At 42.4% G+C, this 25912-nt stretch overlaps 1 protein-coding gene across 4 annotated transcripts in view; it reads left to right on the top strand.

Annotated features, from left to right (window-relative positions):
* The window catches only part of AFF1 (ALF transcription elongation factor 1), a 201251-nt gene that overhangs the window by 6215 nt on the left and 169124 nt on the right, over nt 1–25912 (top strand). For all 4 annotated transcript variants that reach the window (XM_088021117.1, XM_088021113.1, XM_088021116.1 and 1 more), the window contains exon 2: nt 8550–8623. In XM_088021117.1, the coding sequence (XP_087877243.1) occupies nt 8586–8623 (38 nt within the window). In that variant the 5' untranslated portion in view covers nt 8550–8585. The remainder of the gene's footprint in view (nt 1–8549; nt 8624–25912) is intronic.

Below are 25912 nucleotides of genomic sequence, written 5' to 3'. Positions count from 1 at the left end.
TCCTAACACTTTTCCATTCCCTTACAAGATGGGGTTAAGACTGTTACTCCTAATAAGATCTCCCTTACTGGGTAGTTGAGTAGATTAAAGTTACTAAAATTTGGCAGGTACTTGGAGCAGAGCATAATAAGTGCTACATAAATATTTCCTGTTATTATTCCTGAAGGAAAAATGTGTGTGTGTGTCTTAATGTTAAGTATTACCTTATAAGATGAAATAGTTTTACTGAGTATCCCTAATGTTGAGTTTGTTCCAAGGAACTTCTTTAATGGGTCTACATTTTAAAATGGGATAATGCATTGTTGTACCAGCCCATGGGGAATGAGGCAGAAACATTTACTACCAATACTCATGTGTTCTCTCATGTTTCTCTGCCTCATTATGATTACATAGAATCATGTGACTAATTCTGGGGGTGCCTGGCTGGCTCAGTCCAAGGAGCATGTGACTCTTGAAGAGTATGCAACTCTTGAAGAGCATGCAACTCTTGATCTCGGGGCTGTGAATTCGAGCCCCATGTTGGGTGTAGAGATTACTGAAAAAACAAAAAAAAAACACAAAACCCCCCAACAACCCATAAATAAACTTTTGGGGAAAAAAGTCATGTGACTAATTCTGTCCAGTGGGCTATCTGTGGGAGTAACGTGAGCTAAAGCGTTTAAGTGGCCCTCATGAGACCCTCTAACTCTCTTTACTATGGCAAACCCTGAAGCCACAATTTGAAATAGTGGAGATTCCAACAGTTTGGGTTTCTCAATGTGGAGAAAAGCTCCTTGCCCTCTTTCCTACCCCAACACACCAATATGCAGTGGACATGAAGAGTGAGTATGAAATAAACCTTTGTTCTGTCAAACACTGAGATTTTGATTTAATTTGCCACTACAGGATAACCTGGATGATCCCCACTATCTTCCAGTGCCTATATATAAATATAATACCTACCTACTGCAAGGAACTTGACTATTTTAAAATGCAGATTCTGGATGTATATATATATATATATCCGTATATACATATGGGTCTAGACTAGGAGCTTGCATTCTCTTGAGAGGATATGAGCAGTTAACACTTATTTTTATTATTTTGCATAAAGTAATTTCAGATGGTAAGTACTATGAAAAATAAGTGTGGCCAGCACTGTTACTTTCCTTCCCAACACCCATTCCCACTTTTTTTGTTGTTAGAAGAACGTTGATTGTGTGTGGGACTACATTGTGCCTAGTCTTAGGTGATAGATCATGCTTGTTCTTAGCCAGTGCTAACAGTTTGTATCCTGACTTACCTGCCTGCCCTGCCGCTTTAGGAGGGCCATGTGACCTAGCTCTGGTTTTTTGATAGGCAAGGTCTTGGGGAAGGATTTTCCTTTCCTAACAGAAGGAGAAAGATGTGGCTGGCATAGCCACACCTTCCTCTACTCATCTTCTTCCAGCCTTGAATGTAGGTAAGATATCTGGTTACGGTAGCAGCCTTTTTGTACCGTGAGGTGACAGGCATAAAGACAACATGCTAAATATGGCAGAGCAGAAAGAGCCGGAGTTCTCTGTGGCCTCACTGAACGCCTAACACTATACCAGTAGCCACCTTCTTCTGGACTTGCTGTGGAAGTATAAACTTCCATTAATTAAGCAACTGCTTAATAGCAACTACTTGCAGCTAGACAAGTTCCTAACCCATGTAGATTATAATGGAATTGAGAATGGTTGGCTGGAGGATATGATTGAAGGCACAACAGTACCACATTAGCTGCTGTAAGCAGGAAGGCCTCTTTGAGAATGTATCTTTGAGCAGAGACCCAGATGATGAGCGGGAGCCAAGAAGGTGTGAAATGTACACTTGAGTTTGGGGTAGCACTGGAGTTCTCTTGAGCAAGGATTTCGAAATGAAGAGACGGTTGGGGAAATCCATTATGGATTTCTAAGCTGTGGGCGCCACACATCATTGGAGAGCTAAAGGAACTGTGAGTGATCAGATCAGTCTGTGGCCTTGGGAGATTATGATCTGCTTGGGGCAGACTTCAGGAGAATGCTGATGAAAACACTGTATGATCCATGACTCACCCCTGACACATTGCCTGTTACCAGGAGACTTAACTCCTGGAGGAATGTGTGGGGAAGGGAAGGGAAGTAGACTTGACAGGGACTACTGACCAGTCCACACTCCCTCTGGAATCCAGAGTTCTTTTCCTCATATTCTCCTTTGGGAACTGGGTCATGGGGCTTTGAGACTTGCTTATCTCTGTTATTGAAAAGCAGTATATGGATTCTCCCAATCATGTGCTTTGATTGGCAGAAAAATAACTCGAACAACAACTGTGACTGTTTCACTAAGTGCTTAACCAGTGCTTAGCCAGGCATTGTGCTAAAAGTATGACACACATTTTATTTAACCCTGCGACAATCCCATGAAGCCCCATATTACTGATGAGAAAGCTGAGACCTTAGGGGAAAAAATAGTAATTTTTTTGAGATTACATAGCTGCTAGGTTGCAAAACAGACCTTTTAACCAGCTTGTCATAAGGCTTCTGAGAGTGGGTTCCCTAGAATGTGCTAGGTTTTGGAAGCCCTTAAAAAGTGAGGGAAATTTTTTTTTTTTTACTTGAATTGTTTTACCTGCTATTTTGGTGAGAAAAGCAATTTGATATACATGACTTTTTTTAAGATTTTATTTATTTGATATAGAGCACACGCAGTGGAGATGGGGGGCGGTGCGGAGTGGTAGAGGGAAAAGGAGAAGCAGACTCTCCACTGAGCAGGGAGCCCAACCTGGGGCTCGATCCTAGGACCCTGGGATCATGACCTGAGCCATAGGCAGACGTTTAGCGGATTGAGCCACCCAGGTACCCCGACATTTTTATTTCTGAATAAATTTGTTGCAAGAGGCTGGAAGGACTACAGAAGACCTGGCAGGGTACATTCCTAAATGAAACATATTTGTTTTGCTTATATAAAATGTAACATAATTGTTGCCGACTTAAATAAGACCTGCTGTGTATTCCCCTCCCCCCAACTCCACAAGAGCTGCTATGTATTGAATGCTTATGATGTGTCAGTGTGCTAGGCATTTTAGCTAGATTATATAATTCACTCTTTTCAGTAACACTGTAAAATTTGCTATTTTCCATTTTACGGATGGGAACACTGAGGCTGGTAGGGTTTAATTTGCCCAAAGTGATCACCTGTCTCACTTGAACCTGTCCTCTTTCCGCTGTACAGCCAAGTTGGTACTTTCTCTTTTTCTTTTTCTTAAAGATTTTATTTATTTATTTATTTGAGAGAAAGAGAATGAGAGAGAGAGAGCATGAGGGGGGGAGGGTCAGATGGAGAAGCAGACTCCCCACTGAGCAGGGAGCCTGATGCAGGACTCGATCCTGGGACTCCAGGATCATGACCTGAGCCGAAGGCAGTCGCTTAACCAACTGAGCCACCCAGGCGCCTGGCTTTTTTTCTTTTTAAATAGGAAGATTTTAAACTGCCTACTCCCCCCACATCACATTTTGTCTTTATAATCTTTGGGAATAATATTAAAAATGTATGAAAACTTAAGGAAGACCTCTGATTTCATATTTTTTTTAAGATTTTATTTATTTATTTGAGAGAGAGAGAATGAGAGATTAGAGAACACAAGAGGGAAGAGGGTCAGAGGGAGAAGCAGACTCCCTGCCGAGCAGGGAGCCCAATGCGGGACTCGATCCCAGGACTCCAGGATCATGACCTGAGCCGAAGGCAGTCGCTTAACCAACTGAGCCACCCAGGCGCCCCAAGACCTCTGATTTCAATATTTATAGGCCAGTCCATTTTCCTCCCAGCCCCTGTATTTAGAGAAAAATATGTTTACACAGAAATAAAGGATTCATAGCATACATAATAGAAGTGTCCCTTTCCAGAGAAGTCACCATTTATAGTTTGGTGTATGTGTGCACACACGTGTGTGCGCGTGCATGCACATTTGTGTTTGTATGGTGGTTAAAAAGCATTTTTTTAAGCAAATTGGCTCACATTATACATGTTACACATCTTGTTTAGATAAACATATTCTTTTTGATGTTCTGTTGCATCTCCTGATGTATCATAATTGATTTAGCCATTTCTGTGTTGGCATGTATTAAGTTGTTACCAGTTTTCTTAATGTTATAAACAGTAGTTTATTGCACAAAATTCCTTGTGCACATGTGACTTTTTATTTTCTGTTTTTGTTTTAAGTTTATTTTTTAAATTTAAATTCAATTAACATATAACATATTATTGGTTTCAGAGGTAGAGGTCAGTGATTCATCAGTCTTATATAATACCCAGTGCTCATTACATCACATGCCCTCGTTAACTAAGCCCATCACCCAGTTACCCCATCCCCCACTCCCCCTCCCCTCCAGCAACCCTGAGTTTGTTTCCTGAGATTAAGAGTCTCTTATGGTTTGTCTCCCTCTCTGGTTTCATCTTGTTTCATTTTTTCCTCTCTTCCCCTATAATCCTCTGCCTTGTTTCTTAAATTCCACACATCAGTGAGATCATATGATAATTGTCTTTCTCTGACTTATTTCGCTTAGCATAATACCCTCTAGTTCCATCCCCGTCATTGCAAATAGTAAGATTCCATTTTTTTGTGTGATGGCTGCATAATATTCCATATATATATATATATATATATATATATATATATATACACACATACGTCTTTATCCATTCATCTGTCGATGGACATCTGGGCTCTTTCCATAGCTTGGCTCTTGTGGACATTGCTGCTATAAACACTGGGATGCAGGTGCCCCTTCAGATCACTACATTTGTATCTTTGGGGTAAATACCCAGTAGTGCAATTGCTGGATCGTACGGTAGCTCTATTTTCAACTTTTTGAGGAACCTTCATACTGTTTTCCAGAGTGGCTGCACCAGCTTGCGTTCCCACCAACCGTGTAGGAGGGTTCCCCTTTCTCCACATCCTCCCCAACATCTGTCGTTTCCCGACTTGTTAATTTTAGCCATTCTGACTGGTGTGAGGTGGTATCTCATTGTGGTTTTGATTTGTATTTCCCTGATGCCGAGTGATGTTGAGCACTTTTTCACGTGTCTGTTGGCCATTTGTTTGTCTTTGGAGAAATGTCTGTTCATGTCTTCTGCCCATTTCTTGATTGGATTATTTGTTCTTTGGGTGTTGAATTTGATAAATTCTGTATAGATTTTGGATACTAGCCCTTTATCTGATACGTCATTTGCAAATATCTTCTCCCATTCTGTTGGTTGTCTTTTGGTTTGTTGACTGTTTCCTTCACAGTGCAGCTTTTTATCTTGATGAAGTCCCAATAGTTGAGTTTTGCCTTTGTTTCCCTTGCCTTTGGAGATGTGTCTAGCAAGAAGTTGCTGTGGCCGAGGTCACAAAGGTTGCTGCCTGTGTTCTCCTCTAGGATTTTGATGGATTCCTGTCTCACATTTAGGTCTTTCATCCATTTTGAGTCTATTTTTGTGTATGGTGTAAGAAAATGGTCCAGTTTTGTGACTGTATTTTAAGAAAGATTCTTTGAAAGAGACATTAAGTGAAGCATATACTAATTTCCTTTCTTAGCAGTGGTTTAGGTTAATAACTTCCTGACTACAGTAGGCCTCCAATCCAACCTAACCTAACCTTGTGAGTTGCACGGCTACTCCCTACAGCTGTGTAAATCATACATCAGCATCTAAACAGTCTTTCATGCACTGAATTTGGGTTGTTTGTTTGGTTTTTTTTTGATGAGACATAATTGAGATAACAGACAATAATCTGGTAATGCAGCCTCCTGGCACCGGAAAGGTTCGTGCCTCCTGGCAAATTAAAGAATAAAGAATTTGAGTTGAATAGACAAGTTCCTGGCTGTGCTCTGGGGCCAGATCCCTCTGAGAATAAGTCTCTTTAACTTTGTACTGTATCCACTCACCCAAGAAGCCAGTGGTGAGACTCACAGGTTTGTCCAACCCCTTCAGTCTTGGACTTGTCAGTCTCTAGGACAGTTAAAAAGAATAGTCTTTTAGCAATTTATTTATTTATTTGAGAGAGAGAGAGAAAGAGCAAGAGCGCGTGTTCATGTGTGAACATGAGCGCCTGTGAGTGGGGGAGGGGCAGAGGGAGAGAGACTCTCCAAGCTGACTCCCGGCTGAGCATGGAGCCTGATGTGGGGGCTTGATCCCAGGACTCTGAGATCATGACCTGAGCCAAAATCAAGAGTCAGTTGCTTAATCAACTGAGCCACCCACGTGCCTCCAAAGTAGACTTTTTAAAGAGGTTTTAGGTTCTCAGCAAAATTGAACAGAAGGGACAGAGATTTCCCATAGACTTCTCTGCCTCCCCCCCACCCCCCTCCCTGCCCCCATGCACAGCCTCCGCATAATCAACATCTCCCAGTGGAGTGGTATATTAGTTACAAACGAGGAATTTGCATTGACACATCATTATCACCTAGGGTTATAGGACCATCTTTCCCTGCAGTTCTGCACAGCTTGCCCCTCATTTCCTTTAGGTCTTTGCTCAAATGTTACATTCTCTGATCACCCTATGTAAAATTACAACACCTTACCTTGGTTCCTTGCTGCCACTGTACACTTTTGTTTTTCTCTGTAGCGCCTTTTGGTATCTAACATTGACATATTTTTCTTATGTGTCTTCTTTGCTAAACTCCTATAGTTTGCAAGCTCAGTGATGGCAGGTCTGTTTTCCTCACTCCTATTCTCTGTACGTGGCTTAGAGTAGATGCTCAGGAAATATTTGCTGGCTTAGTGACTAAATGAACAAATAGGGGAACTCAGGGCCATTCTCAAGGTTGGTGTTCCTCCACAACCCAACCTACCATCTCCCTCACTGCCCTCTGGCTCTCCAACAAGCCCTAGGGAGGGCACGGTTGGGCTGCAAGCAGGTGGGCATCTTAATTGGGAAGGTTGTGTGGGTGACTGCCATCACGGACTCTTCGGAAGGCTTTACAGTGTTATGAAGAATGATGCTGAAAGGACACACTATTTTATTGAGCATCTACTGTGTGCCAGCCCTACATGTCGAGAGAGAGAAAAGGAGAGAGCAGTGGAAGAGGTGAAGGGAGAGAAAAGGAAGGAGGGGGAGTAATGGCGGGAAAGGGAAGGGGGAAAGAGGGTAGAGAAAGAAGGGAAAGGGAAGTAAAAGTGTGTTGGAGAGAGGGAAAGTGAGAGAGAGTAAGGGGCGGTGGTGGCAGCGGTGGTGGTGGTGGTGGGGGGGGGGGAATGATTGGGATTTCAGTTGGAGAATTTAGGAAACTTGCCTAAGCCCCTGTAGGGCTACTAGAGCTGGTTGGAGGAGTGTGTTACTCCAAAGCATGTTTGACCCTGAAAAACTTAGAGCTCTACCAGTGTGAGTTTAATTAGAATATTTGTAGCATCCATATTGCATTCTTTCTTGGGGGGAGGAGAAAGAGTGACAGTGATATCTGCTGGTATGGAAACATTGTGGTTAACAATTTTAATTTCATGGAGTAGGAGATAAAAGACCTTATCAGGTGTCAGAGTAGAGCTGGACTATATTCAGTGTTCAGCCTCAGCCGGAAGTGTAACAGTTAGCCTCTTAAACATAAGAGGCAAGCTATATAACTGTTACAAATTTAGTGTGTTTTCATTTGTATCACATAGTTTGTTAAATCTGTACCAAGATAATGTGTAATAGATCCTTTGCCTTAAGGATGTTTGGAAAAATTGAAACTATTTAAAGCAAGTTAGGAGAAGTGCAGTAAATTTACAAATACATACAAGAAAGGGAAAAGGAAACAGCTGTTGATAGTGTTAACCATAGAGAGAGAGGTTGTTTCTAGAGATACGCAGGACAGTACCAAGGCCATCTGCCCAGGTTGTATAACTTTCTTTTTTTCCTTTTTCCTTTTTCTCTTTCTTTTCTTTTCTCTTTTCTTTTTCTTTCTTTCGTTTTTCCCAGTACTCTTTTGAGAGAATGCTCAAAAATGTCTTTGGAGATTAAGCACCTTTTATGAGTGGAAGTAAATTCTTAAAATTGGCTCTTATTTATCCTGCTTTTTTGTTAAGTATTCTTATGTAAAAACCAACTGGCTGATTTCCTTTCTTGTGCATACCTTTCTACCTTTTGATTCTAGGGAGGGTGCTGCACAACCTGTTACCTCAGGCAAATTACTTAAAACCGAGTTTCAGTTTTCCTCTTTATAAAATGACTTATTAGTATATGGGGTATTAGCATCTACCTTGCAAGGTTATTTTAATGTTTACATGAAATGTCATTTTAAAAGGGCTCAACACAATGCTTGGCAAGAGTAGACACTGGGGAAATGTTATTTCCTTTCTTCCTTCTCATGATAAACTTGTGCATATTTCGTCTGGCTGAAATGGCTGTGAGCAGCGGCCTCAAAATTAAAAATACACTTGGCTTTTGACATATGGTAACGAATTTCTTCCTGCAACTTGAGAGTTGATGAAGAACCACTCTCTATTCCAGTGAGAACATTGAATTCTGTTTCCAGTAAGATTTTCTTGGAAGTCATGTATACCTATGAGTTTACTTATGTGCTAATAGTCACAGATTGCGCTTTCTCTTTCAGATGAACAGACTTGTTATTTTCCACTGACTGACAGCAATGGCGTTCACTGGAAGGGTCAAGAATAGCAGCAGCAGGTAACGGTGAAATCCATGATTCAAAGATGTGACAATATTTAATTGTAGAGTGTATTTTTCAAAGAATAAGCTTGATCCTTTTAATTTTTACAATGCAAGAAAATATGGGAAAATTCAGTTTTCTCTACATGAAGCCAAACCTGTTAGACTGCCACCATATTTTCTTTCAATCTAGCACTTTCTGAGCCTCCTAACTCATTTCTTTAACATATGGATGTTATAGTAGATCAGCATCCTAATTCTGGGTTCAAGATACTGGTCTGTATTACACAGCTTTGGAGAAATGAGCCACCTATTCATGAAATCCACCTTCTCCTGAGAGCTATGAAGGAGAGAATTTTGTCAGTTACATTTTACTGCTTTCAAATCTCCCCCTCCACATAGAATGTGCACATGGAGTTAACTTCCTTCTTGCATATCCTACATGATCAGGGTTGGCCGAGGGGAGCATATTAACATTCTGAAGCGGCTATTAAGAGGGAATTCTTTTTTTTAAATTTTATTTATTCATTTGAGAGAGAGACAGAGAGAGCACAAACAGGGGGAGAGGCAGAGGGAGAGAGAGAAGCAGGCTCCCTGCTGAGCCGGGAGCCCGACATGGGGCTCGATTCCGCACCCGGAGACTATGACCGGAGCCGAAGGCAGATGTCCAACCATCTGAGCCACCCAGGTGCCCCTCCAGAGGGAATTCTTAATGTCACTGATCAATTTTTATTTCTACTGTTAGATATTCACTCAAGCTTACTCAACTAATATTTATTAACAGATGATGGCGCCTATAATTCTGGAAGGTCCTGCCTGGATGCTTTCCTACTCTCCCTCTCGGGCTCATTTGGGAACCTCTTCCTCTATTCCAGGTAGCCCTGGTGGTACTGTTGATAGAGGAAGGCCTGTGACCCAGGCTGCAGCAGCTCTCATTCTGCTGGAACTCAGGGACGCTGATGTCCGCTGCCTTTAGGCTTGTGCATGATGTTCGTTACACATAAGTTTTACATTTTTATGCCATTAAATGTCTTGTCCTTTATGGGTTCTGGTTTTGATTGTGCTGAGAAAGGTCTTTCCAACTCTGAGATTGTGCAAATAATGTCATGTGATCTCTGCTGACACTTGAACGGTTTCAGTTTTTGCATTTAAATCAGAACTTGTGAGCTGGTGGCCTCTGGGACCGATCTGGTCAACAGATGGGTTTTGTTTGGCCTCTCACAGTGTTCTAAAAAAAAAAAAATAGATCTGCCAGTGTTTTTTACATAACCATCTAGACTCCCCAAATCTCTTTAGAAATGTAAGATTTCACACCAGGGGGCTTGCACTGCTGTGTGGCAGCGCTTAGGTACCATTGAAGGGCTGCTGTCTTTCCCAAGGCCTGAGCTGAGACAAGTTCTAATTCACACCTTACCAAATGGTATGTCACCAGTACGCTTCCGGGTGTGCCGGCATGTTCATCCTCTCGGCCCGCCAGTCAGCCAGAACTCCAGAATTCCCACCTGTTTCCTCCTGCAGACATCTGCTTTGTCAGGTTGCCCCAGAAAGACTTGATGTAAAAAAAAAAAAGGTCAGGAGAGTGCAGATGCTTTTCTAGTTCGCTGCAGTTCCCACACAGGTGGACTCACACATTTACTTCATGGCTTAGCCCCCTTCACTTGTGACCCACGCCAGATCTTGGACTTTTACATTTTTAAAATTTTTAATTAGTTATTATTTTTTAAGATTTTATTTATTTGACAGAGAGACAAAGCGAGAGAGGGAATACAAGCAAGGGGAGTGGGAGAGGGAGAAGCAGGCTTCCTACTGAGCAGGGAGCCCGATGTGGGTCTTGATCCCAGGACCCCGGGATCATGACCTGAGCCGAAGGCAGATGTTTAATGACTGAGCCACCCAGGTGCCCCTAATTAATTAATTTTTAAAGTAAGTTCTCTGTCCCATGTAGGGCTTGAACTCAACCCTGAGATCAGGAGTCACAGGCTCTACTGACTGAACCAGCCAGGCACCCCAGATCTTGGACTTTTTAATATTTTGATCTATCTGTAATTAATTTTAGTGTCAAGTGTCTGCTGTGAATTTCCATATTGGTAGGAAGATGAAAACTCCGAGGGATGGTAGGGAGCCATTTTTAATTCTATTTATTTATTTACTTATTGAAGATTTTATTTATTTATTTGACAGAGAGAGACACAGCGAGAGAGGGAATACAAGCAGGGGGAGTGGGAGAGGGAGAAGCAGGCCCCCCGCCGAGCAGGGAGCCCGATGTGGGGCTCGATCCCAGGACCCTGGGACCATGACCTGAGCCCAAGGCAGACACTTAACAACTGAGCCACCCAGGCGCCCCTATTTAATGTTTTAAAAGACTTATTTATTTGAGAGAGAGTGTATGAGCACTGAGCTGGGGGAAGGGTAGAGGCAGAGGGAGAGAGGGAATCTCAAGCAGACGCCCTGCTGAGCGGGGAGCCCAATGCCAGCTCGATCTCAAGACACTGACATGACCTGAGCTGAAATTGAGTTGGATGCTTAACCGACTGAGCCACCCCCAGGTGCCCCGGGAGTCATTAAAAAAAAAAAAAAAAAGGCTAGCCAGTTGTTTCAATATAATTTAGTAAATCTCTATCTTTTCTCCGTTGATTTGAGTGCAGCATCTTAGTTACATCACATTTTTGAGTCTTTTGTTGGACTCTTTTGTTCCATTGATTGTTTCTTCTGGCAGTGGTGCCCTACTATTTCACTGTATTTTCATAGATCTTAATATTCAGGCACTTCTTTGCCACTACTTTTCATTTTTAGAATTTTGGTAGTTACTCACATCTGATTACATTTCCATGTTTCCTCTGAAGTCAGGCCTTTTCTAGAAAAATGTTGGCATTTTGATTTGGGTCCCTTTGAATTTCATCAGTTACGGAGAGTTGAATTCTATAGCATATTAAAACTGGGTCTTCCTACCAAAGAATCTAAATATCAGAATGGTGAACTTTTAAGAGGATGAAGAAATTTTAAGTTTCAACTTTTTGTGGGCATATGATTTTTCAAAAATTTCTAGTTGTTGATATTGCATCCTATGTAATTTTTGGTAGAATAATCAACTATAATACAGTATTATCAGTGACAAGATTAAAAAGTATTTTATATTCTATTATTTACATATGTTTGCTATTGTTAATAATTATTAGGATGGGTGGGGCGCCTGGGTGGCTCAGTTGTTAAGCGTCTGCCTTCGGCTCAGGCATGGTCCCAGGGTCCTGAGATCGAGCCCCACATCAGGCTCCCTGCTTGGTGGGAAGCCTGCTTCTCCGTCTCCCACTCCCCCTGCTTGTGTTCCCTCTCTCGCTGTGTCTCTCTCTGTCAAATAAATAAATAAAATCTTTTAAGAAAATAATTATTAACATGGGTAAGTGGCATTTATAGGAACATTCTGGCAGTTATAGAACCAGTTTTATTGTTCATTACATTTTTTTTCAGCTCATAACCTCCCTGATGTGCTCCTTTAATACCCAGTACCAGTGATAAAGCTAGGCAAAGTCCTGAATGGAGCTCAATTTTTAATATATATCAATAGCTTACTGTTTAAATGTTTAATCATGACAGGTTAATCTTTTAGTAGTCCAGAAAAAAACCTCATCAAATTCACGTGGAACTGGTCCAGGGCTAGCACGTACTTGAAAGGAAACAGATGTGTATTGAGTATGCAACTCTAATTGTTCAAACTAAACAGAAGTCTGAGTGTGAACCCTTACTTTGCTCAGGGATATCAAAAGTCATAAGCGTGGGCAGAATATTAATGTAATGTGTAAAGACAGTGTTTTAGTTCTTGTAAATAATAGGCTTATTCTCTGATTTGTAGATTTATCAGCATTAGACACTAGTGAATTTCAGCTCACTTATATTTACCCCCACCTTCCATTTCCTCCCCTTTCTTTTTGTTCTTTATAAAAATTGTTATTGGAGTATAACAAACTGAATAGGGCAGACATTATTAGTACAGTTCAGTGCGTTTTCACAAAGTGAACACGCTTGTGTAACCGATCAAGTGACAATACCAGCCCTCCAGACGCCGCCTCTTGTCCGCTTTCAGCTACTAACTCCCTCAAAGGCTGCCACTCTTCTGACTTCTAACACCATGAATTTGTTTTGCTTTCTTTTGAATTTTCTTTAAACTTAATCAGGTAGTATACTTTTTATATTTTCTCTTCAGTATTGACGTTTGTTTTTATTCTATTTCATAAATTTAAATATCTTTAACTTTTAAATATCTCAATGTTTTTTGTATTAAATTACTATGTTAGGTATATTTTATATAGTCTATATTAAATATTTTTATGTTCCTTTCCATCAACTTTCCACAGTCTGATATGATAATATAATTATCCTTATTCTTTCTTCCATTTCTTCCTCTTCTACCCTCCAGCTGTTAGCTCTGCTTTTAAATTGTCCACATTGACAGCACATTTTATTTTATAATTATGCATTAAAAGCTTTGTCTCTAAATTGATAAAAAAGTTTGAAAAATCGATCCCGGGGTCCTGGGATCGAGCCCCACGTCGGGCTTCCTGCTCCGCGGGAAGCCTGCTTCTCCCTCTCCCGCTCCCCCTGCTTGTGTTCCTGCTCTGCTCTCACTGTCTCTGTCTCTGTCAAATAAATAAAATCTTAAAAAAAAAAGTCTGAAAAATCAGGGGCGCCTGGGTGGCTCAGCCGTTAAGCATCTGCCTTCAGCTCAGGTCATGATCCCAGGGTCCCGGGATCGAGCCCCACATCGGGCTCCCTGCTCAGCGGGAAGCCTGCGTCTCCCTCTCACACTCACCCTGCCTGCGTTCCCTCTCTTGCTGTCTCTCTCTCTCTCTGTGTCAAATAAATAAATAAAATCTTTAAAAAAAGAAAGGTTTGAAAAATCAGTAGCCCTATTCACATTATTGTGATAGGGAAGCAAAACAGTGTTTAGGGTTTCATTTCATATTTCATATAGGGTCATATTTCATATGGGTTCAAAGTTCTTACAAGTACCACTTGAAAAAGAAGGTTCATTTTGGTCAGGACAGATCAGTTGTTTAGCTGAATAAATTGTTCAAATTCCTGCCACACTTTAAATTGCTTCATCTTTGAACGGTGTTTTCATTTTTCCTGGAGTTTTTAGTTACTTTCTTTTTCCTTATTGAGAGAACATGGCTTTTTGCCATTTCACCAGTCTGTTCCCCTTCTTCCCCTTATTTTTTTTCCTAAAGATTTTATTTATTTATTAGAGAGAGAGCACAAGTAGGCAGAGCAGCAGGCAGAGGGAGAGGGAGAAGCAGGCTCTCTGCTGAGCAGGGAGCCCGATGTGGGGCTCGATCCCAGGACTCTGGGATCATGACCTGAGCTGAAGGCAGTCGCTTAACGGACTGAGCCACCCAAGCGCCTCCCCCCGACCCTTACTCTTACTTACTGATTGAAAAGTCTCATTTCCTTCTTGGAATCACGAAACTAAAGTTAATTTTTACAAAGTGTGTGCTAAATTACATTCTTCTGAAATTGGGCTCAGGTAAGCGAAGCCAGAGAGTAAAGCTGGGATGCATTCTGGGAAAATGTTAGTTGATGATGGGTGGAAAACATGTGAAGGTAAGACGTAAGAATGAAAGAAATTTTATTTCAGGCTGTATCACCAGATTTGTGGGACGTGATTCTATTGTTTTCTGCCATTAAGGGTAAGTACTTCTTAGACAGATTTTAGGAGATCTGCTGAGCTATGCTTTTCAGTATTTGGGAAGATTTGAAAGATTGAATTTTTTGAGTGATGAATCATATTATAGTATGGTACTCTTAGAAGCTCTCCTTCCCCCAAGAGAGTCTGAAATAATGTTTAACTCTCCTAATTGAGAAGAGTCCTCAATTAGTAAGGAAGCTACAAGGTGTTAAGCCGATTAACACCTATTATATGGACAGATTTTCTTTGTGTGAGTAAATCAGGGGCCTAACTTCCAGATGCTTACTAGAGAGATTAATGGCTGTAGGCCATGTTTTTTTGAAACAGTGATTGGCCTGGGCATTGTAAATAATCCACACCTGGATTGTGAACTGGGGTAACTAGGAAGGTTTCCTGTATTTGCCAGGCAAGCCGTCTAAGACCTGATTTACAAGTGCAATAATGTTTCCTATGTAGAACTCATTGTATCCCTTTATTTTAGAAAATGGTTCCTAATCATTAAATATGTGACACTGCCATAAGTAGTTTAAGATGAGTCACTCGGTTTGACGGGTTTAGAAGAGTTTGGTTTCAGACTTATCGCAGACCTGAGGAAATCTTTTTCAGAATTAGGTATCTCCCAGAGGGACAGTTAAGTTTGGGGGGAGGGAGGCTAAACTGTCGAAATACTGTATAATTTCCACCCGTAAAATCCAGTTGAGCTAGGGTTAGATCTGTGATAGAGCAAGCCGGAGTGTGTGACTCTGCAGTGGGATAACTATGTTTAGATATCTGACACTTTGGTTACTTGGGCAAATTGCTCAACTTTTAAAGCCTCATTAAAATGGGGATAAGAAAAAAAAATGGGGATAGGAAGAATAATGTGTGTAAAGTGCTTATCATAGGACCTCCTACATTGTAAGTCCTCAGTAAATTATTAACTCCACCACTTTGGTGATGATGGTAGAGTGGTGGATTTCAGGGGAGTCAGAAGCTTCCTTAATTCTATTTTGAGGGAAAAGGCTTTGTTTAGAGGCAACTCTTTGGATAGAAGATTTTGTGAGCTACTCCAGGAATAGCATTTGTACAAAGAATGATAGAGGAAACAGACCTTTAAAAACAAAACACGGGGGGTGCCTGGGTGGCTCAGTCGTTAAGCGTCTGCCTTCGGCTGGCTTGGGTCACTGTCCCAGGGTTCTGGGATCAAGCCCCACATCGGGCTCCTTGCTGGGCGGGAAGCCTGCTTCTCCCTCTCCCACTCCCTCTGCTTGTGTTCCCATTCTCGCTGTGTCTCTCTCTGTCGAATAAATAAAATCTTTAAAAAAACAAAACAGAACAAAAGAGTGTGTTTATTTGCAGAGCATGTGGATACACTTACAAGTTTTACTGTGGTCTATTTTACATTTAATATTGGCAGTGGGATTGGCCTAAATCACACACACAGTATAAAAAAAACACTGCTGCATAGTATTTTCTTTTCTACAAGTAGCATTGTCTTTATATATTAAAAAATAAAAACACTTTATGGAGGTATAATTTATAAGCCATTTTAAATATGCAGTTTAATGATTTTTAGTAAATTTACTGAGTTGTGCAACCATTTCTCCAGTTCATTTTCAGAATTGCACTCCCGGTAGATGCCTGTTTCCCATCCCAACCAGAGGCGGCCATTAATCTACTTAATAGTTTTGCCTGTTCTGAACATTTCATGTAAATGCAGTCATATAATATGGGTTTGTTTGTGTGTTGTTTTTTTTTTGTGACTGGCTACTTTCACTTAGCATAAAGTTTTCAAGACTTATCCATGTTGTAGCATGTGTCAATATTTCATTCTTTTTTATTGCCAAATAACCCATTGTATGGATATACCAATGTTTTATTTACTATTCACCAATTGATGGACATTTGAGTTGTATCCACTTTTTGGCTATTATGAATAATGCACATATGTTTTCATTTCTTTTGGGTAGATATTAGAAGTGGGATTGCTTTCTTGTAAGGTAGATTCATGTTTAGAGTCATCTTTTTTAAATTTTATTATTTTTTAAAGATTTTATTTCTTTATTTGAGATAGAGAAAGCACAAAAGAGGGGGGAGGGTAAGAGGGAGAAGCAGACTCCCTGCCGAGTGGGGAGACGCGGAGGGGGGAGCCTGATGCGGGACTCAGTCCTGGGACTCTGGGATCATGACCCGAGCTGGAGGCAGACGCTTAACCTACTGAGCCACCCAGGCACCCTAGAGTCATCTTTGATTATTCTAAGTTCTGGTTCATTGTGTTGATGTGTCAGTTTCAGATTCATTTGCCTGTGGTTTTTCTCTTTGCCTTCAGCCCTGAACTGTAACTAATGTTAAGACTTGGAAGAGAATGGATTCATATTATTTAGTGCCTTCTTTGTAATGGATACTAGTCTAGGTAGTTGGCATGATATCATTTTAGGTGATACTTTGGTCTGTGGTGGTAGGTTAGATGGACATTGATTTAAATTGTTTAGGATTATGGGGGTGCCTGGGTGGCTCAGTTGTTAAGTGTCTGCCTTCAGCTCAGGTCATGATCCCGGGGTCCTGGGATTGAGCCCCACATCGGGCTCTCAGTGGGAAGCCTGCTTCTCCCTCTCCCTCTGCCTCTCTTTCCACTGGTGCTGTCTCTCTCTCCCTCATGCTCTCTCTCAAATAAATAAATAAAATCTTAAAAAAATAAATAAAATAAATAAATTGTTTAGGATTACACCATTTCTGTAGGGATCCTAATTTTATGCTATCCAGATTTGGAGAAGAACCTTTTTCTTCTTTTTGGGGGGCTTCAATGATAATCTTTTTTTCTGAAGTTGTAGCAGTTAGCCTCTTTAGGGATCTGTGGAACAGGGTTAGGAAGAAGAGAATTTCGGTTCCAGGTTCTTGTGGTTTCTAGAAGCCTGGAGGACATTATTTCAGAGTCTTGTTTTCTGTAGCTCATGATAACCCTGTAAAGTGGTCAGATTAGATGGTAAACTGCTTCCTTGTACTGGAGGAAGCAAAGGCCTGGAGAAGTTAATAGCTGAATGTGTGAATCAGACTATGGGGAATGCTGGGGGCAACTAGTTTGTTTTGGTTGTGAAGTTCTTAAATTACTACATAGAATAACATTTAACATGTGAGGCACTGTGCAGTTGCATTTCTGCTCTTGACCAACAAGTTTGGATGCCTTCATCAGACGATGCCTTTTTCATAAACTGCAAGGCAGACTGTCACTATTTTTGTTGCTAAAATTGTAGATTCTGGATTGTGTATGTTTATGTAAGTAAGATGTTCATAGATATAAAGAGAACATGTCTTATTAAAGCTATTGAAAGCATGAGGTCATCCAAGACTTCGTGTTAAGAAGAGAGTCTAAGGGACGGAGGGAAAGATATCCGCATTGAAGTAGCAATAAAGAAATAATGTTGGCTTTGACCGGCCTTGGTAATCTAATTTAGTATGGACTTAATCTTAGTTCTTGCCTACTCTTTCATTTCGTCTCCTTCACTTTAAAAGACACTTTTCAAATAAAAATCTGAAGACATTTTTTCATAGAAATATTCAGACATTAATAAAAGTAGAAAGAATATTTCATGATCAAATACCCTTTTCCCATATTTAACATTTCTCAGTATTTTGTCACACTTTAAAAATCTATCTTTTGTGGGCACCTGGGTGGCTCAGTCGTTAAGCGTCTGCCCTCGGCTCAGGTCATGATCTCAGGGTCCTGGGATTGAGACCCACATCGGGCTCCCTGCTCAGCAGGAAGCCTGCTTCTCCCTCTCCCACTCCCCCTGCTTGTGTTCCCTCTCTTGCTGTGTCTGTCAAATAAATAAATAAAATCTTAAAAAAAAAAAAACAAAAAAAACCCTATCCTTTGTCTTTTTTTTCCTTTGCTGAAGTGAAGTGTTTTTAAAGTAAGTCCCGGCAGGCATCTGTTTTTTCACTCCTGCATACCTTAATGTGGATCACTAAAAAAATACGGATAGTTCCCTACATAACTGTACACTGATTTCATACCTAATAAAATAAATATTTTATTTATTTGTTTAAAGGTTCTATTTATTTGACAGAGAGAGGCACAGCGAGAGGGAACACAAGCAGGTGGAGTGGGAGAGGGAGAAGCAGGCTTCCCACTGAGCAGGGAGCCCGATGTGGGGCTCGATCCCAGGACCCTGGGATCATGACCTGAACCTAAGACACACGCTTAACGACTGAGCCACCCAGGCGCCCCTAAAATAAACATTTTAGATTCATGTAATGGCTAGCCCATATCCGAACTGTTCAGATTGTTTAAAAATGACTGGCTCAGTGGGTAGAGCATGCGACTTGATCTCAAGGGTTGTGAGTTTGAGCCCCATGTTGGGTATAGAGATGACTTAAAAAAAAGTCTATTAAAGTTATTTACATCCCGATTTATGCAAGCCAAATGCTTGTGTTGTGTTAGGTTTTGCTTCTTTGTTGTTAAAATTTTATTTAAGTAATCTCTATATCCAACGTGGGCTGGAATTTAGAGCTGCAAGATTAAGGGCCTCATGCTCCTCCAGTGAGCCAGCTAGGTGCCCCTAGGTTTTGTTTCTTGAGTCTTAATCTAGAGCAGCTACCCGCCTTGAGGGGTGTTGGGGGGAGGCGGGGATTGGACTAGTTGTAGAATTGAGTTGACCGTATGTCCTACTTTGTGGATTTATCTCTTTGTTAACTCTTAATGTTTTTAATTTGTTCTTGTATACTGGTGGCTCTCAGCCAGGAATAATTTCACATGCTCCCGCCCCAGGATTGGGGGGACATTTGACAACGTCAGGAGAGATTTTTTCTTGTCATAATCTAAGGAGTCGAGGGCAGGAGTGCTGCTAAATATCCTACAATACACAGTATGGCCCCCACTACAAAGAATTTTCTGGCTCCAAATGTCAGCATTGTTAAGGTTGAGAATCCCTGTGGTTCTATCCCAGGTATTTCCTGTAGAATGGAAGTTACCTCTAAAGCTCACTTAGACTCATTGCTAAAAATAGTTTAATAGTTCAAGAGTGCTGATATTGTTCTGTGTTTTGATCTGGGTGCTGCTTACAAGAGTATATCTCTGTGAAATGCATGTGTGAGCTGTGCATTTTTTTAAAAAAAATGTTTTTATTGTTATGTTAATCACCATACATTACATCATTAGTTTTTGATGTCGTGTTCCATGATTCATTGTTTGTGCATAACACCCAGTGCTCCACGCAGAACGTGCCCTCTTTAATACCCATCACCAGGCTAACCCATCCCCCCACCCCCCTCCCCTCTAGAACCCTCAGTTTGTTTCTCAGAGTCCATCGTCTCTCATGGTTCGTCTCCCCCTCCTACTTACTCCCCTTCATTCTTCCCCTCCTGCTATCTTCTTCTTTTTCTTTTTTCTTAACATATGTTGCATTATTTGTTTCAGAAGTACAGATCTGTGATTCATCAGTCTTGCACAATTCACAGCGCTCACCATAGCACATACCCTCCCCAATGTCTATCACCCAGGCACCCCATGCCTCCCACCCCCCACCACTCCAGCACCGTGAGCTGTGTACTTTTTAAAAATTGAAATATAGGGACACCTGGCTGGCTCAGTCGGTTGAGCGTCTGCCTTTGGCTCAGGTCATGATCCCAGGGTCCTGGGATCGAGTTCTGTCCCACATTGCACTCCTTGCTCAGTGGGGAGCCTGTTTCTCCCTCTGCCTGCTCTGCCTGCCACCCTCCCTGCTTGTGCTGTCTCTAACAAATAAATGAATAAAATATCTAGAAAAAAGAAATATAATTAACATACAGTGTTATTAGTTTGAGGTGTACAATACAATGATTCAACAATTCTGTGCATTACTCAGTGCTCATCAGGATAACTGTACTCTTAATTCCCTTTATCTGTTTCACCCCCCCCCCCCCCCTTCACCTCCCCTCTGGCAACCACCAGTTCTCTGAATTTAAGAGTCTGGGGTTGTTGGGTTTTTTTTTTTGTCTCTTTCTTTGTTCATTTGCTTTGTTTCTTAAATTCCACATATGAGTGAAATCATATAGGATCTGTCTTTCTTTGACTGACTTATTTCACTTAGCTTTACAGTCTCTAGGTCCATCCATGTTGTTGCAAATGGCAGCAGGAGCGGTATACATTTTAAATGTACGTTATATTCTAATTTTTAAAGTTTACTTGAAAAAGCCTTACTAGTCCTGCTGTGTATCTTTGACTGCCATGTTGGATTCTTAGATATGTTAGGAAATCTTTAAATCCTCTTCCCTTTTAAACTTCCTTAATACTCAATTCCATTTACTGGAAGAGAATGACAAAGATGGCGTAAACCAGGTGCCTCGTGACCCAATTATTGGGATGGTGGAGTGTCTGTAAAGGCCAAGCCAGGTATTTTTCTTGTTCTGGAGCATTGCCATGAGGGAGATCACACCTAAAAACAATGAGTAAAGTTAGGCCACTTGGGCTTTGTCTGAAAGCTTAAAGGAGAGAGAGAGTCCCTCCAAAGGGGATGGTTTCAAGAGAGAAGGTTGCCTTTTGTGAGCAGTGGGATTTGGGAAAGGGGCATTCAGGGCCAAAAGAACCAGCAAAGGTCGGGAATGCATAGGGGTGTGCTGGGAATCCTTTCTGGAAAGTTGTCTTAAAGCCAGCTTCTCTTCCCCCCCCACCCCCGTCTCTGATAAATCATTGGAAGGAAAGGCAATGAATTTTTTCTGACAGTTGGTTCTTGCTGGGGCCAGGGCTTCGTTTGCAAATGAAAGGACTGCTGTTGGAGTAGTTGAAATCACAATGGGCCCCTGACTCTTTTCACATCAAAGTGTAAGAGAATCTCCAGGAGTGATAAATGGGGGCTGCTGGACTCATTACTTGTAAACAAAGCTGAGGGGTGACCTCAAATTTTTTTAATTAAAAGAAAACAGGATTTCCTAGTGCCGAGTGTGGGGCTGCTCTTCGTTTGAATTCTGACTATTCACGCTGGAGATTTCGGATGAGGTCGTGAGGAGGCGGCCACTGTTACCCCGGGTGTCAGCAGTGACTCCAAATCTGGCATCAGTGCACCCTGCCCCGGGTGGCCTCTTGCTCCCTGCTGGAGACCCGAGTGCACCGGGTTCCGCGATGTGCTGGTTGCCATAAGGGGGACAAGGCAGAATTCTTTAGCTCTGTACCTCCGAGGAGGTTGAGGGCTTGTTAGACCCTTACTCTGCTCCTTTCCCCACCCAACCTCAAGAGAAAAACTCCCTTGCTCCTATGCCGGGCAGAAAGAGGTCAGTGTTTAAGTGACTTCTCAGAACTTTGTAAAGGAGTCCAGAGGCTCTCGCTTCCAATTTTACTTTTAAGGCTTAAAGTTCTATTCCTTTTATTTGTATAGTGCAAGGTTTGGCATGTGATGGAAACCTGTCGCCAAAAGGATGGTATTTGAACACTTTATGTTCAGTGTTTCTATTGAAAGTGACGCTATTATGAACACTAGTAATCTAGCATTTTAGGGAGTCAAGACTTGGAAAGTGCTCTCTAAATGCAGTTCCGCAGAGTTGAAGGTGCACCTTCCGTACACTCCCTCGTGTACCCCACTCCCCACCAAGCTTCTCCCTTGCTGGGTTTTCACTTGGCTCCCTTGTTCCTGTTAGTCTAAAGCCCCGACCAGATGTTAAACTGAAGGTCAGAGACTGCCCTTTGTGAGTGGAGCTCGAAAGGTGCCGGGCACCCAAGAATTCTAATGTGTTTACTGACTTTCCAGATGCTTGGTAATCGCTTTCTAAGTGTATCTTCCAGACAAGTGGTAAGACTTGAGAAAGGAGCAGAAGTCACCGCCGGAGGGGAGCAAGCAGGTCCCTGGTAGAGAAGCAGTCCTCCAGGTGGGGTGATTCAACTAGAGTTAAGAGTACTGGAGGTCGTCCATTCTCCTCTGATACTAGAATGGTGAGCCTGTGGGAGACACTGCAGTTAGCACTGCCTTTGTGAGCTCCAGGTGCCAGTGGCAGCTAGTGTTTGATGAGCACAGTGACCAGAATTCGTGCTAATACGTCTTTATTTGATAGGCATGAAATCATGCCTGACTCATTGCTGGTTGATATTCAGGCTACTTCCTTTTATCACCAGACCCTACGCCCTTAACCCCCTGGTCCAGGTTGTCTTGGCAGAAGCTTGGGGCACAGAAGCATGTTCTGAGCTCTGATTTGAAACTCTGAGGCTTGGGCCAGAGATCTTCTGGAGTGGACTGTTCCTTTTCTGACATTAAAGAAGAATTAATCAAAAGTTTCCCCTGGGACAGCGCTTTAGCCTGGCTCCAGTAGTCATAGAAACACGCATCCTTTCTAGGGAAGGGACAAAACGGGTTTCTTTACACTGAGGTGTAGACGGTGCAGAGGGGACAAGAAAGGAAGGGCGGGGGCTGGGGTGACTGATGAGCCAGTGGCAGGAAAACGATGACCTGAGGGATAGAGGTGGTGCCCAGACTAGGAGAAGTTGGGATCTCCCTAGCTGGCCTCTAGCAGAGCTGTTGTCATCCTCTGGCGGGTTGTCGTGTGCTCTCTTGGAGAGCACCTTGCGGTTTGTAGAGCATTGCTCAGATGTCAGGTGGTGGCCCTGGTAATAAATCAACGTCTCAACGGTTAGAAGTTGTAGCAGTTCTCATTTCAGATTATCTTTTCAACATCCGGTGAGACTTAACTTTCCTCCAGTGTGCGTTTGATGACTGAGATAGGAAATTGTCCTTAATTGAAGAATGGAGGCGTCGATTTTCAGATATGACAGAATATTTAAGAAATGAGAGCCGAGACTATCTCTTGTCTCAAAAATATATTTAAAAATATGTGCTAGCTTGTAAAAAACCCAAAAAGCCAAAAAAACCCACAAAAGACTTGAGAGCAAAGGCAATGAGGGGAGTGAGGGGGGATTTGGAACAGTTCTGAATTAATGTCAGGGTTACTTTTCCTTTCTGTCCCTGTGTCCTCAACCTCCCGTAGCGACCAGGTGAGTGGAGTTCTTACAGGGCCCACTGAGACTCTGCCATTGAATTTTACCTGGAGGCAGCTGAAGTTCAAGGGAAAAAGTTTGCTTTGAAATCCGTTAGACCTGGGCTTGAATTCTAGCCCCACTAGAGTGTGTGATGCTGGGCAATTTACTTAATCTCTCCAACCGCTACTTCCTTCATCTGTAAAATAAGAATAATGATGCGGGGCGCCTGGCTGGCTCAGTCAGGAGAGCACACGACTCCTAATCTCAGGGTCGTGAGTTCAAGCCTCATGTTGGGCGTGGAGCCTACTTAAAAAAAAAAAAAAAAAGAATTATGTGAGATAATGTATTTTTTAAAACCCAGCAGTGTGCCTGCAGTGAGTCGGTATCTAATAGATATTAATTTGTTTCCCTTTCTGTTGACCTGCTTTTGAGAATTTTAGTGTTCAGGGCCTAGAGAATTTGTACTCTGTGATGTTCCTGAAGCACCTAGAGGAGTGTAAAAGTCTACTGGGCACTATTTGGGAAGTTGCCCTGCTGTGCTTTTGAGACCCAGCTCTGAAACACCTGGTCAGTGACTGGGGGCTGGGGGGTGTTTGGGGGTGTGGCAGTGTGTGAACTGCTTAATCAACTGTTCCTCCGAACTGTGGGCTCAGGTGATTGAGATTGATTTTTTTTTTAAGTATATGTGCTGCTAAAGCGAGCTTGAGAATGATTTTTGTTACTATGGGATTTATATTATTGAGCATTTGGGTCTTTCCTAAATGGTAGATGACACTTTGCATTCATTTCTCAATAAAATCCTCATTTCATATTTCCTGTTAAAATGTTCCATTAAGACTATACATTAGGGTATCCATCAAGATAAGTGTGCCTAACTATGCAGAGAGAATTTTTTTTTTTAAGATTTTATTTATTTATTTGTCAGAGACAGAGCGCGCACAAGCAAGGGGAGCGGTAGAGGCAGAGGGAGAAGCAGGCTCCCTGCCGAGCAGGGAGCCCGATGTGGGACTCGATCCCGGGACTCCAGGATCATGACCCGAGCCGAAGGCAGTCGCTTAACCAGCTGAGCCACCCAGGCGCCCTTACTCACTTATTTTTGAGAGAGAGCATGCGTGTGCGCTCACAAGTAGGGGGGGAGCAGAGGGAGAGGGGGAGAGAGAATCTCAGGCAGATTCTGTGCTCGAATCGAGGCCTACATGGGGCTCGATCCCATGACCCCTGATCCTGACCCGAGCTGAAACCAAGAGTCAGATTCTCAACCAACTGAGCCACCCGGGCGCCCCTAGTGCTTTAAACTTTTTTCAAAGCATTATTAACAGTCTGCTGTTGCATTTTAACCTCCTAGGTGTCTTATAAGGTGGGTAGGCTTACAGAAGTTAAACGGTTTGCTCAACATCCCAGAGTTAATGATAAAACCGTCCTCTTAACCTGGAATGAGTTTTCTGTCACTTTCCCAGCCTCCCCCTCACCCCCAGGTCTTTGAAAATCTTACTCATTTTTCCAGGTTCCACTGCAGTCATGTCTCTTCTAGAACTCTGGTCACCCACAAAAGTCATTGCTCTTTTCCTGTGCTCTCACCTTTGTCCTTTCCTCTGTGCCACAGTTGCATTAATGCTTCTCTTCTCCAAATTCACCCTTCAGTACCTGCTCTGTTGTAATAGACTCTGTTTCTCCTTTACAGGGAGCACAGTGCTAACCTTGGCCACATGCTCGGGAGGTTCTCTTCTGGGTCGTGGTTGCTTCTTTTTCTCACTCCTGCTGTGCAGTGCATCAGTGTTAGCATGCCCACGGTGTGTGTGCGCATGGACCCAGTGGTGCTCGGCCTCGGTGCATGCAGTCTCCTGGCAACTTTGCAGCCCTTGCCTTCATCCCCTCAGAGCAGACACTGCACACGCCAGGCCTCGTGCCTGTGGAAGTGCCCGCTGCGTACCCGCCAGCCGCCTGGGCCCCTGCGCCCCAGAGGACTGTTCCCTGCTGCTCTGTTAGTGTAGACCAGTGCCCAGCGGGCGTCAACCACGCCCTCGCTAGTGACCTCCCAGCTTCAGTTGTCTGAAGGTTGTTCAGACTTCAAAGGTTGTTCTTCCTTGGGTACCCTCTCTCAGCTCCGGGTATCCTTTCGATTTGTCTTTAATTCCCCTATGAGGGTTGAATTATTTTTTGATACTACATTTCTGTTCACATTACTGTGTGGTTTCTCTTTCCTGGTCGAACCAAGACGAATACAACCTCTAGTGCTGGTTTTCCTTCGTCTCTGTGTTATTTCACACATCTGTGTGAATTGTTACCTACTTTGACAGCAGAGGCCTGTTGAATCCCGCAGCATTATCTCTGTGCTTTGCAGATAACCTGTGAGGAATGAATGATTGCGTTTCCTGCCGCTGTTGTTGCTGTGGGGCGGGGGGGAGAGGATGGTTATAATGGGTGTTCATTGCTCTTTATGGGAAAGACAGCTCAAAGTTCTTGCTGTCTCAATAATGCGTTAACTTGGTGTTTCCGTGGAATCCTGTCACAGTTGAGGCAATTACTTGGTGACCCAGTTATCGAAAAGTACCTTTTAAGGCCTGTGTGTAAAGTCTTCAGAACTGTGTAAACAGCGATTTACTGCTGCCTGTTTATCTTCACTGACCTTTTAAAAACATATTGCTAAAAAAACAAAGCAAAACAAAAACCCAAATTGCTTTAAAGTACAGAAAGCCTTGTAGCCAGTGGT

Source organism: Eumetopias jubatus, unplaced genomic scaffold, assembly GCF_037043125.1.
Source record: "Eumetopias jubatus isolate StellerSeaLion01/CBP00866 unplaced genomic scaffold, mEumJub1_p1.0 scaffold_2, whole genome shotgun sequence".
NCBI classification, from domain to species: domain Eukaryota; kingdom Metazoa; phylum Chordata; class Mammalia; order Carnivora; family Otariidae; genus Eumetopias; species Eumetopias jubatus.
The sequence above is the reverse complement of the archived record's forward strand: the minus strand, read 5'-3'. Positions and strand labels throughout refer to the sequence as shown.